The 16,560-nt window shown below is 56.6% G+C and overlaps 2 protein-coding genes across 7 annotated transcripts; one reads left to right on the top strand and one right to left on the bottom strand.

Annotated features, from left to right (window-relative positions):
* Positions 1-5,118: 5,118 nt before the first annotated feature.
* On the top strand, positions 5,119-8,427 carry CIMAP1C (ciliary microtubule associated protein 1C). The gene is made up of 4 exons (XM_002753357.7): positions 5,119-5,431; positions 6,214-6,324; positions 7,167-7,280; positions 7,798-8,427. The coding sequence occupies exons 1-4, from the start codon at positions 5,314-5,316 to the stop codon at positions 8,277-8,279; spliced, it is 825 nt and encodes a 274-aa protein (XP_002753403.3). The 5' UTR covers positions 5,119-5,313; the 3' UTR covers positions 8,280-8,427.
* Positions 8,418-14,977, bottom strand: LOC108593387 (uncharacterized). Of its 6 annotated transcripts, none has more exons than XM_035261922.3 (4): positions 14,294-14,977; positions 13,715-13,893; positions 12,640-12,816; positions 8,418-9,230 (listed from the first exon to the last, which is right to left on the bottom strand). In XM_035261922.3, exons 1-4 carry the CDS (start codon positions 14,864-14,866, stop codon positions 9,026-9,028), a joined length of 1,134 nt encoding a protein of 377 aa, XP_035117813.3. In that variant the 5' UTR covers positions 14,867-14,977; the 3' UTR covers positions 8,418-9,025. The 6 variants fall into 6 exon arrangements, with proteins under 6 accessions (XP_035117813.3, XP_054096472.2, XP_078189895.1 ...); XM_054240497.2 differs by having other exon boundaries at positions 13,715-13,869; positions 14,294-14,975; XM_078333769.1 differs by lacking the exon at positions 12,640-12,816 and adding an exon at positions 9,323-9,454 and having other exon boundaries at positions 13,715-13,869; positions 14,294-14,974.
* Between the last annotated feature and the right edge of the window lie 1,583 nt (positions 14,978-16,560).

Genomic DNA, 16,560 nt, shown 5'->3' on the forward strand with positions numbered 1-16,560 from the left:
AGTCTAGCTTTGTTGCCCATGCTGGAGTGCAGTGGTGCGATCTAGGCTCACTGCAACCTCTGCCTCCTGGGTTCAAGTGATTCTCCTGCCTCAGCCTCCCGAGTAGCTGGGATTGCAGGCATGCACTACCGCATCCAGATAATTTTTGTATTTTTAGTAGAGATGGGGTTTCACCATATCGGTCAGGCTGGTCTCAAACTCCTGACCTCAGGTGATCCACGCGCCTTGGCTTCCCAAAGTGCTGGGATTACAGGTGTGAGCCACTGCACCTGACCTCTATTGACATCTTAACTGCCACCTCCCGAGAGACCTGGAGCCAGAACCATTCAGCAAAGTCACTTTTAAACTCCCAACCCACAGAAACTGTGTGCAACAGAAGGAGGCTGCTGTTCCAAGCAATTAGATTTTGAGCCCGGAGCACCAGCGTCTCTCCCTTAAAATGTTTGTGAATAATTTCAGACTTGGATAAAAGCAGCAGGATGGTTACAAATATTTCCCACATACTCCACCTAGATTTCCTGTTTACCACACTTTAAATTCGTCTCTCTCTCTGTTTTTCTGAATCATTCGAAAGTTGCAGACATAATGCTCCTTTATTCCTAAATATTTCAGTGAGTTTGTTTCCCCTTTTTTTTTTTTGAGACAGTCTTGCTCTCATTGCCCAAGCCAGAGTGCAATGGTGTGATCTCCGCTCACTGCAACCTCCACCTCTCAGGTTCAAGCAATTCAATTATTCTCCTACCTCAGCCTCCCAGTAGCCAGGATTACAGGTGCCCACCATCATGTCCGCCCAGCTAATTTTTTGTATTTTTAGTAGAAACGGGGTTTCACCATGTTAGCCAGGCTGGTCTCAAACTCCTGACCTTAGATGATCGATGATCTGCCCATCTCAGCCTCCCAAAGTGTTGAGATTACAGGAGTGAGCTACCGTGGCTGGCCTTCCTCTTTTCTTTTTTTAATTAAAAAAAAAATAAGACAGAATCTTGCTCTGTTGCCCAGGCTGGAGTGCAGCGGTGCCATCATAGCTGAACACCGCATCGAATGTCTGGACTGAGGCAAGCTTCCTGCTTGAGTAGATGGGATTACAGGCACACGTCACCATGCCTGGCTGTTTTTTTTTTTTTTTTTTTTTCCTTTTTGGTAGTGACAGTGTTTCACTGTGTTGCCCAGGCTGGTCTCAAACTCCTGGGCTCAAGCAGTGAGTATTTCCTAAGAACAGGACCTTCTCTTTCATAACTGGAGTATAATTATCAAAATCAGGAAATTAACATTGGTACAATACTTTGAACTAAGCCAGACACTTTTCTCCCCAGCTTTGCCAGTTTTCCCAACAGTATCCTTTATAGCAAAAGAAAACTCCGGCGTCCACGTTGCATTTAGTTATCCTGTCTTCTGAGTGTCCGTTCGTCTGGCACGGTTCTTCAGTGCTTCGATGTCTTCTGTGATGTTGCCCTTTTGACAGATACAGGCCAGTTCTTTTGCAGGTGAATTTTGGTTTGAGTGTGTCTGGTTTCCGCATGATTAGATTCAGGTTCTGCATCATGGTGGGAACGCCTGGGAAGTGATGCTGTTCTCTTCTTACACAACCTATCAAGACACACACATCTGTGGGGGCGGTGGCTTACACCTACAATCCCAGCACCTTGGAAGGCCAAGGCAGGCAGATCACTTGAGGTCAGGAGTTTGAGGTGAGCCTGGCCAACACGGTGAAACCCCGTCTCTACTAAAAATACAAAAATTAGCTGGACACGGTAGCAGGCTCTCATACTCCCAGCTACTCAGGAGGCTGAGGCAGGAGAATCGCTTGAGCCCAGGAGCTGGAGCTCGCAATGAGCTTAGATCATACCACAGCACTCCAGCCTGGGCAACAGAGCAAGACTCTGTCTCCAAAAAAAAAAAAAACCCTGGAAAAACAAACAAACGGAGGCACCCGTCTGTAGCATCATCATCGGGATGCTGATTTGCATCACTTGGTTGAGGTGATGCCTGCCAGACCTCTCCCCTGTAAAGTTACTGTTTCCCCTTTGCAATGAATAGCAAACACCAACAGGGAAAGGTCAGGTTGAGGAAGGAAGCCAGTAAGAAGGCGGAGCAGGAGCAGCTGAGAGACCTGAGGAAAGTAGGAGGGGCGGCAGGAGGGGACGGGGCCAGCATTTGGGGCCAGTGCTGTCGAGAGAGGCCAAGAGGCCGTGCAGAAGAAGCTGAAGAGTGTCCCTGGGAGGCAGGTGCCACCTACAGGTGGCGGGCATGGAGTTAAGCCTGGTTCGGGTGGTGCAATGGGCCCAGAGCCAAGTCCTGCTAAGCAAGTGTGAGAAGGAGGCGGGAATAGAGATGACCGGGAAACGCCTCTGTGGGGAAGGTGGTCTGTGGCTGGGCAGAGAGGGACAGGTGGGGACAGAGAAGCATGTGGGCAGGGGGGATGCTTTTGAATAGATGGAGGGGACTTAGGACATCCAGAGTGTGACAGGAGGGAGCCAGATGAGAGACGCCAAGTCCAAGGAGAGGGGTGAAATCCACAGCGTCCCAGGTGGGAAGTGGGAGCGGACGACAGCAGACTCGGTGGTTCTGAGGCCGTCGTGGGGGGTGCTTGTCCAATCCACAGCGTCCCAGGTGGAAAGTGGGAGTGATGACAGCAGACATGGTGGTTCTGAGGCCATCGTGGCGGGTGATTGTCAGAGCCCAGCCTGATGGGGCAAGTGGATGGGGACTGAGGGATGGCCAGGTGTACAGAGGAGAGTGAGCCACACTGGGGTGACCCCTGGAGGTGCGGAAGCGGGGAGGGTGGGCTGCCCAGAGATGAGGTGGCTGGCAGGTGGCAAGGAGGGCAGGTCCAGGGTTCCAGCCGTGAGACTGTCCCCAGCAGCTTTAGCTGACTGGTGCAGATGGACAAGGCCGACCTGGGGGACACAGGGCTAGGATGTTCCAGGAAAGTGGCTGGACAAGGAGGGTGGTGAAGGCTGGAGGGGCCTGAAGGGCGAGGCGGAAGTGTAGGGAGTGCAGGGTCAGCGGTAGGGTCTCAGCAATGGGAGGCAGGGGACGGCTCAGTGCTACAGGAGGTGGTGGGAAGCCCAGGATGGCAGTGGGATCCGGACTTCGAGAGAGTGGAGGGGTCTGCACATGGGGAGGTCTGGGATCAGGGAGGCCAGGGCATTCTTGGGAGGCCTGAGCCATCAAGGTAATGGCAGGAGTTGGGGTGGGCTGGAGGTGGCCCAGAGCCGTGGCTGCTAGGTTTACAGGTGAGGGACCCATAGCAGCCCTGAGGAGGCATTGGGGGGGCACCCCTGGACACCGGGGCCCCAGAGGAATGATGCATTTTATAGGAGGGCAGAGTCTGGGGTCCAAGGTGGCCAGTGACCCACGCAACTTGGAACTGTGAGGCACAAGGGATGTGAGGGCCAAGGGCCACCTCCAGGGGTGAGCTGGGTCTGTCAGAGCTGGAGGGAAGGGAGCACAGGGAACAAATTGGAGTGGCTTGTGATCTGCTGGGGTGTGGGGTGACTTGATTTCCCGAAGAGCTGTGCACCAGGATGACGGGAAGAAGCAGTTGGGGAGGAAGGCAGGGGGCTCCCCGGGCCTGAAATGCCAGGAAGGTGGGGGTCCCAGCCCCAGATCTGGCCCTGTCTGCACTGGCGGACCATCAGGGCTCACAATCTCCTGCAGGAAAAGCTGACATGGATGGAGCTGAGGAGGCAGCACTGGCCCCGGCCAGAGGCCACGGAGGCTGGGTCACCCTCAGCCTGGCCCAGGCCTCCCTTCCCAGAAATCAGAGGCTTGGTTGCTCCATGGGCATGTGGAGCACACAGAGGGTCTGCTGCTGCTGCTGGGGAGGGGGTGGGCCCCCGTCCTCTGCTGTGAGGCCTGCAGCCCCTCAGGGACCTCTGGACGCCTGCATGCCTGTCCTGCCTGCTGCTCTGAGCCCTCGCTGTGCCTGTGGCTGGAATGCATTGAGCACGGCTTGGTTTCTATTCAGTCAGAGACTGTGATCCAAGGAGAGCCCTGGGTCTTGTGCGCTGGTTCTCTCTCTGCTACTTTGATGTAATAGGAGACTTTGGGCAAGTCCCTGATCATTTCCCAGCCCTAATTTCCTTAATTGTGTCCTGGGTAGTGACAGGCACCCTGTCTAAAGCCAGCAGGCATCTGGTTCCGGAGCTGGACGCTGCTCACCCGGTTCAGATCAAATCCCCAGTCTGAGATAGGAACCAGTGGAGGTGACAGGCCCCAGGGCCCCAAAGCCTCCTGGGTTCTTAGGAATGGAGAGGTTCCCATCACCTCCTCAGGCCTGGGGTGCATCTATCAGTCAGCCGGGCTGGCCACCTTCCCTCTCCTTCCACGTGTCCTCTCACATCACCCCCCAACTCTGACTGCTCCCCTGCCAAAGGAGTGTTCTCTGTCACATGCACAGGAAGTAAGCCCTTGAGGGCCCAGCACCACCCCTCCATCCTCCATTATTTGCTGGGAAGGAGCTATCAGACAGTCACACCTTAGTGAGAGTTGACTTGATCCTTTGCCAAGGGAAAAACAGACTTTGACAGAAGGGAGGGCATGTCCAGAGCCTGGGGAGGTTTGACAGAAGGGAGGGCATGTCCAGAGCCTGGGGAGGTTTGACAGAAGGGAGGGCATGTCCAGAGCCTGGGGAGGTTTGACAGAAGGGAGGGCATGTCCAGAGCCTGGGGAGGTTTGACAGAAGGGAGGGCATGTCCAGAGCCTGGGGAGGTTTGACAGAAGGGAGGGCATGTCCAGAGCCTGGGGAGGTTTGACAGAAGGGAGGGCATGTCCAGAGCCTGGGGAGGTAGGTGGGAGAGGCAGGGGCTAGGGAGCCCCCAGGGGACTGTATGTGCTACACAAACCCCTCACCCATAACCCATCCACACTTTCCATTCCTTTCCCCAACCTTAGGGCACCCACTGGGAGGGAAGCACGGGCTGGGATGTGATGCCACCTCTCCCTTTCCCTTCCCTGACCCAGGGTCCTGGTTGGTGGTGGGGGAAGTGGGATAGTCAGGGTTCCATAACTAAGCTCCCAGCATAGAATTTCTATGCCACAATTCGGGTGCCACAGCAACCGGGGAAATAAACACTTGGAGCTTCACAGTCCAAGTTCTGCCGTGACGTCATCTCTAGCTCTAGACTGCTGGGGCCTGTGCTGGCTGTGCTCCAGACAGTCTCAGCTGCTCAAGCTGGAGAACCGCCTTCCTTCCCAGCCTCCTCGGTGTCTAGGGCAGAGTGAGGGGGTTCTCAGGCAGGGCTTCCCCAGCCCCTTACCTGCTGCTTAGACCCTGCTCTAGCTGCTGTTGCTCCTTCCCCGGCCACAGCCATGAAACTGGCCAAGAGGACCAGGAACTCCGTGTGCCCTGTGCAGCACCCAGAGAAAGAGCCGTTGCCCTCATGGCAGGAGATCAAGCAGACCCCTGTCATCATGGCCATGCTCAAAGGTGAGAGCCATTCCTACTCTGGGCTTGGGCCCACTCCCCTCTCTCCAGGGCTCCTTCTAGCCTGCTCCTTGCAAAGCCCTGAGCCTCCAAGCTGACCCTTACAGGCAATGTTGCCAGGGGGAGGGTGGCATATATATATACACATATTTTTTTTTTTCCCAAGATGGAGTCTTGCTCTGTCACCCAGGCTGGAGTGCAGTGGCACCATCTCAGCTCACTACAACCTCTGCCTCTCGGGTTTAAGCGATTCTCCTGCCTCAGCCTCCCAAGTAGCTGGGATTACAGGTACCTGCCACTAGTAGAGATGGGGTTTCACCATGTTGGCCAGGCTGGTCTTTAACTCCTGACCTCGTGATCCGCCCACCTCAGCCTCCCAAAGTGCTGAGATTACAGGCATGAGCCACCGAGCCCGGCATAAATTGATATTTCTAAGCCTCAATATTCTGTAAGATGGAAAAAACAAGAGCATCTACCTTACAGCGTTGTTGGGAAGCTTAACGGAAATAATCCACATCAGATGCCTAGTGTAGAACTTGGTGCAGAATAAGCTCTCAAATTAATTGTAACTTTCTTATTATGCATTGTCTGTCCAAGGGAAAGTTCATTTTATCTGGAAACACTGCCTTCGCCCAAGCGAAGCAGCTGGATGATGATGGGCGTCGTGGCAGTGTGTCAGCAGGAAGACCAAAGACCTCCAATGTTCCCACGGTGCCTGTATTGGGGCTTCCCCTGCCTCTGACCTGGTGGGCCCATGCTGAGGGCTGTCCCGTTCATCCTCACAGGTCCCGGGCCCGCCAAGTACCTCCGGCCATCCTGCACAGGCTACATGAATCATGACATCTCCATGTTCAAGGCGCCGGTTTATACCCTGCATACCCGGCACTCAGAGAAGCGTGAGCATTGCCACCCCAGTCATCGCCCTGGGGTTGGAGCTGTGGTTGGAGGTTGAGGCGAGAGTCATAGAGCCATTCTCTGTAGCCACTGGGAATCTGAGTGGGACACTGGAGGGATCCCCTAGGTCCATAGGAAGCCAGCAGGGATTGAAAGTAGGGTAACTCCATGGGCATCTCCCAGCTGCCTCTCCCAAGGGAGCCTGTAGGAGATGCTGGCCCTGTCCAGCTGGCACAGCAGAGTCTCCCTCTATCTGGCCTTTGGCTGGGGCCCTTCAGCTCTGGTCACCATGCTCTGCTGGGGTCACTTGCCATTGTGGCCAGACAGGAACAGCTAGGGGGCCAGTGGGGCAGTGGTGGACCCCAGAACTTCCCAGGTGGACTAGTAGTCACTGGAAGGGCAGGAGCAGAGGCCACAGATGACCTGGGCTGCTAGCCAACGTGTGGTGGCATGCAGCCGAGGGTCTGAGATCTGGGGTGCCTGCCAGGCCTTTCCCTGGAGAGAACACCCACCTCAGCAGGGAAAGCCCCTGGCCTGGCTGGGCCTTTTCTGAATGCCAGCAGCAGCCACAGGGCTGTTACTTCCCCTCAGCCCCAATCCCCGATTGGGTGGGTGGCTGTCCAAGCCGCTGTCCAGCTGTTATTTTATTGTTCCTCTGAGCAAGTTCTTGAGAATATCAGGTCATGTGTTAAAAGTCCCATTTTACAGATGAGGAAATCAAGGGTTCCCAAATACCCAGGGGCCAAAGGATCTGAAGGGGGAGGGAATCTCACTGGAGGCAGGCCAGGTGCTCAGCAGGGCAGCCTCTGGGGCTGACCAGGCCCTCTCCTTGGTTGCCCTGCAGGGATCGTGGATCACAGCAGCCCTGGGCCTTGCTATGTCTTGGATCCCAAAATAACTCGGTTCGGAATGTCCAGTTGCCCGCAGGTCCCCATGGAGGAGCGCATCTCCAACCTGCGTAAGATGGGGCTAGGCACAGATGTTGGGGGTTGGAAGGTTGGGGGATGGGGTGCACCCTTAGGACCTGAGCAGGGGCAAAGGGTCAAGACTCCTTCCCTGGGAATGTTTGGATGCCAGTATCTCCCTGCAAGACACTGACATTGTGATGCTGCCACCACGTCTTGAAGTCAGTGTTACGACACACAGCATGTCACCAGGTGATGTTGTGATGACATGGGCTCCTGTTGTGGATGCAATATTGTCACGCGAATGAGCTCACAGACCGCAGTGATCTTAGGATGTTCTGTGTCAGAGGGACAGTGTCTGGATGATGACATTATGGATTTTACATGATGACCACTGTGTCATCATCCTGATGTCAGGATGGCCTAAGTGACCATCTTAATGTTCCTGCCCTACTGCTGAGGTGGTCAGCCTCAGGTCACAGCAGGATAACGAGGACCCATCAGTTGGCTAGCAGAGAATGAGGTCTGGTCCCTGCTCTGAGACCCTCCCTTCCTACCACTCCCTTTCAGGCCTGAACCCCACCCTCGCATCCTGCCAGTACTACTTTGAGAAGACCCCCCCAGCTGGGGAACGCAGGGCTCCCCAGTACACTTTTGGCTACCGGCGCCCATACAGAGTGATGGACCCCAACCCGGCCCCCAACCAGTACCAGCTGCCACTCTTGCTGGGGCCTAACAACCCCGTCAGCCAAGCTGCTCCCTGCTACAGTCTGGCCTCCAGGGACAAGAACTGGTTCTACAAAGAGGATGTGGCAGGAGGCCCTGGACCTACCATGCACACCCAGCCGGAGCCATCCACCTATCAGAACCGCAGTCCTAGCTACAGCATGGCCAAGCGCTTCGCCTACCCGCTGGACCACACACCTCGGCCTGGCCCTGGCTCCCACGAGGTCCAGCAGGTCACTGTGCACAAGCCCCATGCCCCTGCTTTCACCATGGGCATTAAGCACTCACCCCACCTGTGCCCGCTGATCGTCGACATTCATGACTGAGGCCCCTCCTGGGGCACTCACTGCCCCCCATCCCCAGAAATTGTTTTTCAACACCAAATTGAGCAACTTGACCAAGATTTCTAGTAGCAGAGCTGGTGCCTGCTGAATGTCCGGCACACAGAAGGCATTAGAGATATATTTTCAATTATTCCTTTTTACCTTTTGTATTCACAGTTGCTTCCTGTGGGTCCTGCTCTGGGTGAGGGGCAGGGGACACTGGAAGGAATGGTACAGTCCCTGTCCTTGAAGAGTTCCATTCTGGTTCACCAGGCAGGGAAGCCATGTGTCCTCCAAGGAGCCCCAGGCAGGGACTTGGGAGAGCTGTGTTCCAGTCCTAACTCTGCCACTAACAGGCTGTGTGGCCTTGTGCAGCTCCTGCCCCTCTCTGGGCTCAGGATCGCCCTTTAGAGAGTGCAGGGAGTAGGCCTGGAAGAGGGCCAAGTTGCCCCAAGTTCCAGAACTGTGGGACTCTGATGACAGTGGGCAGTCCCTGAGACGGGGCAGGGCAGGTGGGGGTGTGGGCAGAGGAGTGGGGTTTCTCTGGCTGAAAGTGGGGGAGAGGAAAGTTTCCTCAGGGAGGGACCAAGGAGGACAAGAGGAGACAGTGTGTTGGCGAGGGCGAAGATGGAAGTCAAGGTGAAAGCAAAGCATGTAGGTGCCCCCGAAAGGACAAGGGACAGAGAACTCGGGAGATGCAGAGTGGCAGGGGCCCGGGGTGCAGGGGTGGGGCTGCTCCCGGGGCTGCATCATGGGCAGCTGGGAGGGGTCTCAGGCTTTGCCCTGAAGGTGTGAGGGCCAGAAGATGCTTTGGGCAGTGAGAAGCCTGGACAGGATGGGCAGTGGAGGCAGCTCTCAGCCGGGCCGACCGCCAGGAAGGGTCTGCTTGTCACATGCTGTTCTTGGAGAGTCACTCGCTGTGTCCCCAACCTCAGCAGCTTAGCCTGGCAGTGCCTGTCAGAGAAGCAGCCCCGAATTAGCCAGGAGGGGGCAGCATTGCCTCGATCTTCAAGCCCAGGCCTGTGCCCACCCACCCCGGCCCCCACCTGCTCTGGCCTGGCTGCTGCTGGGCAAACAGGCGCCATCTCCCGTTGTTCTTTGAGGAGGCTAGGGTCTCTGGGGCTGGCATTTGTCCTTCCTCCATTCTTGGCATCCAGAGCCCCAATTCACCTCCACCCCTGGACATAGGAGGGTGTGAGGGGAGTTCTACCTTGACCTGGCAGCCTGAGGTCAGTGTGAGGCATGGAGGGGATGTGGCTGAGGTCGGTGCAGGGGCTGGGAGGGAGAGTGGGAGCCATGGAGGGAGTGGGGGGTGAGAAGAGCCTTCAGGTCCAATGACTCAGGCAGAAGCACACTCTTCCGCAGAGGAGAGGGAGACGGGAAGTGAGCACCACCTCAGAACCAGCGTCTAACGGCTCATCCTTGTAACCCTGAGCAATTTCCAGGTTTTAATTTAAAGTGAAAATTGAGGCTGGTGTGGTGGCTCAATCCTGTAATCCAAGCACTTTGGGAGGCCAAGGCAGGCAGATCATTTGAGGTCAGGAGTTCAAGACCAGCCTGGACAACATGGCAAGACTCTGTGTTTACAAAAAAATACAAAGATTAGCCGGACATGTTAGTGTGCACTGGTCCCAGCGACTCAGGAGGCTGAGGTTTGAATATCGCTTGAGCCCAGGCGGTAGAGGCTGCAGTGAGCTGGGACTGGCACTGCACCCCATCCAGGGTGACAGAGCAAGACCCTGTTTCCAAAAAAAAAGAAAGAAAGAAAATTGAATTGAAGACCTAACTTTGGACAGAAAGAAACAGAGAATATTCTTTATATATACATTTTTTTTTTGAGATGGTCTTGCTCCATCACCCAGGCTGGAGTGCAATGGTGAGATCTCAGCTCACTGAAACCTCCACCTCCCAGGATCAAGTGATTCTCCTGCCTCAGCCTCCCAAGTAGCTGGGATTACAGACACCCACCACCACACCCAGTAAATGTTTTTAAAAATTTATTTTTAGGCTGGGCGGGGTGGTTCACACCTGTAATCCCAGCACTTTGGGAGGCCGAGGTGAGTGGATCATGAGGTCATGAGATTGAGACCATCCTGGTCAACATGGTGAAACCCCATCTCTATTTAAAATACAAAAAATTAGCTGGGCGTGGTGGCGTGCGCCTGTAGTCCCAGCTACTCGGGAGGCTGAGGCAGGAGAATTGCCTGAACCCAGGAGGCGGAGGTTGCAGTGAGCCAAGATTGCACCATTGGACTCCAGCCTGGATAACAAGAGTAAAACTCCGTCTCAAAAAAATATATATATTTTTAGTAGAGATGGGGTTTTGCCATGTTGGTCAGCCTGGTCTCGAACTCCTGACCTCAGGTGATACACCTGCGTCAGCCTCCCAAAGTGCTGGGATTATAGGCATGAGCCATCACGCCCAGCTGGACTATTTTAAAAAGCACATGTACAGCTAAACACTTAGAAAAGCCTGTGGTAAACCCCTCTAGGGATGTCCTTGACTCTGGACCCTGAGGTCCCCTCTCCACCCACCTGCCCCTAGGTCCTGGGCTTTATGTCTGCCCACCCTCTCAACGAGGCTGGCCTGGGCAGGCTCTCGGGAGGCTGCGGGAGCTCGGGCACCCATCTCTCCTGCAGCAGATTAGAAAGATGTCATTTTGCCGACAGTGCCATTTATCACGGCAGCTGCAAAAATTAGTGATGCCTGGGCTGTCGGTGTTGGGTGGGGGTGGGAGCAGGTGGCAGCAGCCAATGCCCCAGCATGACCAGGTCAGGGAACTGCAGGCCAATCTCTGAATAGGGCTTTTCTGACTTAACACCTAGCCCAGGTGCAGGCCCTCCGTTGGAAAGATGAGGAGGCTGAGTCCCAGAGCCTGGAAATAACTGTGGCCACATGACAATCTCTTTTTTGAGACAGGATTTTGCTCTGTTGCCCAGGCTGATGTGCAGTGGCACAATCTTGGCTCACTGTAGTAGCTGGGACTACAGGCACACGCCACCAAGCCTGATTAAATTTTACATTTTTTGTAGAGACATCTTGCTATGTTGCTCTGGCTGGTCTCGACCTCATGGCCTCAGGTGATCCTCCTGCCCTGGCCTCCCAAAGTAGGATTACATGATTGAGCCACCATGCCCATCCCATGTGACAAATTAATGACCCATCTCTAAATACAGGTTTAGGTTCTGTGTGTGACCAGGACCAGGGCTCAGTGGGTGACCAGGGTCAGAACTTGTCTGGGGTGAGGTGTTTTACTTCTTTTTTTTTTTTTTTTTTTTTTTGAGATAGAGTCACTCTGTCACCAGGCTAAAGTGCAGTGGTGTGACCTCAGCTCACTGCAACCTCCCAGGTTCAAGTGATTCTCCTGCCTCAGCTTCCTGAGTAGCTAGGACACAGGTGGCCCAGCTAATTTTTGTATTTTTAGTAGAGATGGGGTTTCACCATGTTGGCCAGGATGGTCTCGATCTCTTGATGTTGTGATCTGCCTGGCTCGGCCTCCCAAAGTGCTGGGATTACAGGAGTGAGCCACCGCGCCCGGCCAGTGCTTTACTTCTATTAGGACTAAACCCTATTTTTGCCTTTATGTCTCAGTCTAGGACAGACCTTCAGCCTGGCCCCAGCTGCCACCAGACAGGGGCAGGACTGAAACCGAGCCATAAAGCTGAGACTCACTCTTGGGGTTGGTTTATGGTACCAAGGGAAGGGGAGAAGGAGGATGGAGGGTTCAGAAGGAACATTTGGGGGATGAAGATGGCCCCGCCAACAAAGGGATGCCAACTCCAGGGAAGATGAACGGGGCCTCCTTTGTGCCTCCGCCTGCAGAATGACAGGGTCATTAGCTTGGGCTCGACCTTTGGATGAAGTGGTCCCAGCTCTTGGCCTTGCCTTTCCTGTGGTAGCGCCCCCAGAGGGGTGACCTGCACAAGGTCAGGAGCGGTCTCCCAGGTCTGGCTGAATGCTGACGCAGCCCCTTCTGAACAACTCCGGGGGTTCTAGCTTGACCTTGCAGGAAGCCCTGGTTTGATCCTTGCAGGACTTGAATCGGTATCTTCAGGTCATTAGGCCCCAGAGCTGGCACCTGATCACACACAAAGCCCCCATCCATCCATTCATTCAACAAACATTTGCTAAGCTCCTGCCCTGTGCCAGGCCCTGGCTGGGCCCCGGGGTACGGAGAATCGGTTTTTACCCTGGCCTCCAGCAGAGGTCGGAGGCTGTGTGAGCGAGAGGGTGGGAATTTGCCCTCTCCTGCCACGAGCAGTAGATGGAGGCGGACGAGGCTCAAGGCCTGGCAGGAGGCCCCCCTGAGGTTCTGCCCTTCTCTCTAGGGGGCAAGACAGGCCTGACTCCATGTTGGGTTACCTCAGCCAGGGCTTGGTGGTAACATCGCAGTCCCACCAGCCTCCGAGACACTGGCTGGGGTGGGCACTGGTCTCTGTTCTGCTGTTGCTGGAGGGAACCCCAAGGCCAATCACGATTCTTGCTCCCAGGACCTGGGGTGACGGTGACCCCGGGTCAGGAGCAGAAGAGGGACCCTGCCTGCAGAGACACGGGGGCACATCATACGGAGGCACACAGGTAGGGGGTGCACACATGTGTCCCTTACTGCATACACGTGGCGCGAGACACACACATAAATGCGCGGACCCACACATTACTCTACACACACACACCTGGTACCACCTCCTTCAAACACATGCCTCAAGCTACAGTCACAGGGAAAACGCAGATGCGACCCACGCTTGTACCGCGCATGAGCACAGGCCCCACGCCACGCACGGCCACACCTTTTACTCCCCGCCTCCTCCCGCCCCGCCTGCCCCTCTCTCCCAGGCTTCTCCTCGTCTCCTGCACTGACACGCGCCCACCCAGGCTCACTGGCGCCCCCCACTGCCCTGGAGAAGTAAGTCTACAAACACTGAGATGCTCCCACAGGCAGAGAGAGGCAGGATGTGCCTCGGGAGGGCGGTCACGGGAGTCCCTGCATTCCCGCAGAAGCGGTGGCCGCTGGCTGCTCTCAGCGCCCCCCAGTCTGGGCCCCGGCCTCTGGGCGCTGTGCACGTGCTTGGGAGACGGCGCCCACGAAGACAAGCCGGGGCCCCACCCCTGTTCCCAGCACTCAGAGACGCCCACCTCGGGAAGACTAAACAGAGCTCCTGCCACCGGCTCCTTGCGGGTGGGGTGAGGGCTGGCGGGAGGACACATGCCCCTGAGCCCTGGGGGTCCAGGCCGCGCGGCCCCGCTCACTGGCGGAGGGTCACCCGCCCCTCCCGTTCCTCCGCTCCCGCTTCCTCTCCCGCCCACGGGCTCCCCGCCGGCCGCTCTCTCCCCCAGACCCTCCCCCACGCCCGCCCGGCTTTCCTTTCTCTGCTCTCTGGCTCCCTGTGTCCCTGTGACCTGCTTATCCTCTAGAATAAAGGTCGACATTTTCAATTACCCCCAAAATAACAGAGCGGTTCTCGGGCCCTGGCGGAGGAGGGCAGCACGGGCGCGGGCGCCGGTTCGCGTGCGGGGCCTGCGTGGGGGGCGGGGGGCGCCCACGGTCCCACTGGCCTTTGTTTGCTTTTTCTCATCCGGAGCCTTCATGTTTTCCTGGAAGATTGGAAACACGTTTCCCTTCAGGGGAGGAAGGGAGACAAAAGAGAAATAAAAACCGTCCTCGTTGTCTTGTGAACAGTGTAGAGCGGAGCGGGGGCTCGGCAGGAGGGAGGGACGCGAGGGAGCGGCCGGGACCCAGACAGGGGCCTGCGGGCTCGGGTGGAGTCAGAGGACACGCGGGGAGTGGAGCAGGAGCCCCTCGAGGCCGGGGGGAGGGTGGGCGTCCTGCAGGAACGGCTGCCGGGAGGGGAGCAAGGCGGGGCTGACGCGGGGCTGCTGTGGGGCGGGGTTTGAGGACAGACAGCATCTGCCCATCGCCAGGAAGGCGCTATTCTCTGTGTCCCACCCTGCGCCAGGCTCTGGGGGCGCTGAGGTGAGTGACAGACATGTCTCCGCTCTCATGGGGCATTAACTCTACCGGAAACAAAGCGGTGGCTTCTGTGATCAGCACTCGTATCCACTGAGGTTCAGAGAGGGTGGGTGACCTGCCCGAGGACACACAGCGGGAGGTGAGGGGACCGGGATCCCAGCCAGGTCCGTGTGATCGCCGTCTCCTTTCACACCGCCTCGGCCGGGCAGACTTGGCTCCCGCGGGGCCTTGAGCAAGTGCTCCCCTCTCTGGGCCATCATTTTCCCCATCTGGAAAGCGGCCAGCATGCTGACGCCCTGCAGGGCTGCGGGGAGCATCGCATGTCTGGATGCGAAGGACGTTCAGCTCTGGCTCTCGGGCGAGCTGGCTGGGGGTCGGGGAGCAAAGACCACCGGGGGCTGGGGAGGGACTGGCCGCAGGGAAAGGAGGCCCGACCGCAGCTTCGCTCCCTGCTGCCGCCCCGTGGCAATAATTGGGTACTGCCGAGGGTGGGTCTGCACCGCCTTCTTCCGCTTGCGCAAGCCCCTGAGCAGAAAGGCGCCTTGAGGGAGTGTTGTCTGGTCCTCTCTGGCCCCATTTTTCGGATGCCCAGAGAAGGGAGGGACTCCTCCTCAAGGTCATCCAGGGCAGAAGCTTGGGCTGGGCCGGGATTGGCTTTCAGGCTAGGGTGCTTCCCTTCAGCCCTGCGGTACTCAAAAAGCCCCCAGTCAGCTTCAGAGCAAGAGAGACAGAGTTCTGCATCCTCTGCTTGATGCCACCACCTCCAGGGAGGCTTCCAGGGTCTTCTCCAGTAGGAAGTGGTCTCACTCCTGCCCTGCAGTCCCACACTCGAACTGTCGTTGCTCCTGCCCCCACCAACCTTGACTGTCCTGCCCACAGCAAATTGGGGGCAGGGCCCCCCCAGGCACGGGGGATGGTGGAGAACCATCATCACCACTCAGGGAGTATGTGCCAGGGGCACACTCTGTGCTGCGGCTCTACCTGCGTCCTCTCACTTGAACCTCATAAGAACCTCAGCAAATTGGGGTTATTTTGATCCCCATTTTCCAGGTGAGGAAAGGGACACAGAGAAATTATAACTTTTAGATGGTGGACAAGGATTCAAACCCAGGTCTGTCTGTATTCTGGAGAGGCGCTGGCATTTGGAGTTGAAAACTACCCCCATGGCCGTATGACAGCCCAGTGTGACCGGACACTGAAATAACCAGTCCAGGGGGCTTGTGGGCTGGGGTCTCAGCTTCACTGCTGTGCTGGTGGGTGATTCAGGCCAGGCCCATCCCTCTCTGGACCCTGGTTCCTCATCTGAGTAGTGTGTGTGTGTGTGTGTGTGTGTGTGTGTGTGTGTGTTCTGGGCTACCTCAGAGATCCATTCTGGCTTTAAGTGTGCCCCATTTGGGGCAGGTCCCGAGGCTTGGGCCTTGGGATGGAAGGGTTTTGAAGGGCATGCAGAGCAGATGCAGATGGCAGTGTAGGAGGCAGAGCTCTGGCTGGGCGTTGGGCCCCTTGGGTGCACCTCCTGCTTGTGTGTCAGTGTGTAGGGCTGGGGCTCGAGGGGAGGCGTGGACTGTGAGGGCACGAGGGATCCAGCTCTGGGACAGGTATGGGGCTGGTCCTAGGGCCTGGATGGGTCTCCCTTCGCTGCCTGCCACAGAGAGGAGTTTGTCTTGCAGGAAACAGCCTCATCCATCAGTGGCAATGGGGGGCTGACAGCGGCCACTCCCCACCAGCCCGGGCTGGAGGCAGACTCATAAATCCCACTCCAGGCTGGGCTGCAAATTCCTGTGATTCACATCCGGCCTCTTGGAGGACAGAGACATTTGGGGCCGTGGCGCTGGCCAGCCCGCCTGATTCCCAGTTGAGTGTTTCTTTTACCGACGCATGCTCTCTGCGGTGTGCAGGGCTCCTTCCTCCAGAAGCACATGTGGATTCACAAGAGGGCTTTTGGAGACTGCGCCCTAACACGCCTCCTTCCCTACCAGTGCCCAGTGCCTGGCACCCTCACTGGCAGGTACGTGCAGCACAGATCTGGGGTGTGCAGCCACTGGGCTCATTGAAGCACACACGTGGGCAGTGTCACAACATAGAAGCTCACTGCACACAGAGGCATTTGCACCGGCTCCCTGCACAGTCATGCCTGTGGACCACCCATGCTGCTCATGGAGACAGGGCTTGCTCACTAATCTCCAGCAATTTCTCCACCTAAGAACCTTCCATGGCTCTCTACTGCCTACAGGATTGAGCCTCAACAAGTCACATTCTTTGGAATTTGAAAGTTCTCCACCCTATGCCCACCCTCCCACAGAGCTCTTCCTCAT

Source organism: Callithrix jacchus, chromosome 8 (genome assembly GCF_049354715.1).
Source record: "Callithrix jacchus isolate 240 chromosome 8, calJac240_pri, whole genome shotgun sequence".
In the NCBI taxonomy this organism is placed as follows: Eukaryota; Metazoa; Chordata; class Mammalia; order Primates; family Cebidae; genus Callithrix; species Callithrix jacchus.

Bases quoted from the DNA above. Each gene is read 5' to 3' on its own strand.
- CIMAP1C (XM_002753357.7), top strand. From the start codon at position 5,314: ATGAAACTGGCCAAGAGGACCAGGAACTCCGTGTGCCCTGTGCAGCAC. The intron at 5,432-6,213 runs GTGAGAGCCATT...TCATCCTCACAG, and splicing joins CATCATGGCCATGCTCAAAG to GTCCCGGGCCCGCCAAGTAC. The intron at 6,325-7,166 runs GTGAGCATTGCC...GTTGCCCTGCAG, and splicing joins TACCCGGCACTCAGAGAAGC to GGATCGTGGATCACAGCAGC.
- LOC108593387 (XM_035261922.3), bottom strand. From the start codon at position 14,866: ATGACCTTGAGGAGGAGTCCCTCCCTTCTCTGGGCATCCGAAAAATGG. The intron at 12,817-13,714 runs GTAATTGAAAAT...GTGTCTCTGCAG, and splicing joins ACCGCTCTGTTATTTTGGGG to GCAGGGTCCCTCTTCTGCTC. The intron at 9,231-12,639 runs GTAACCCAACAT...CTTCTCTGACAG, and splicing joins ACCACCAAGCCCTGGCTGAG to GCACTGCCAGGCTAAGCTGC.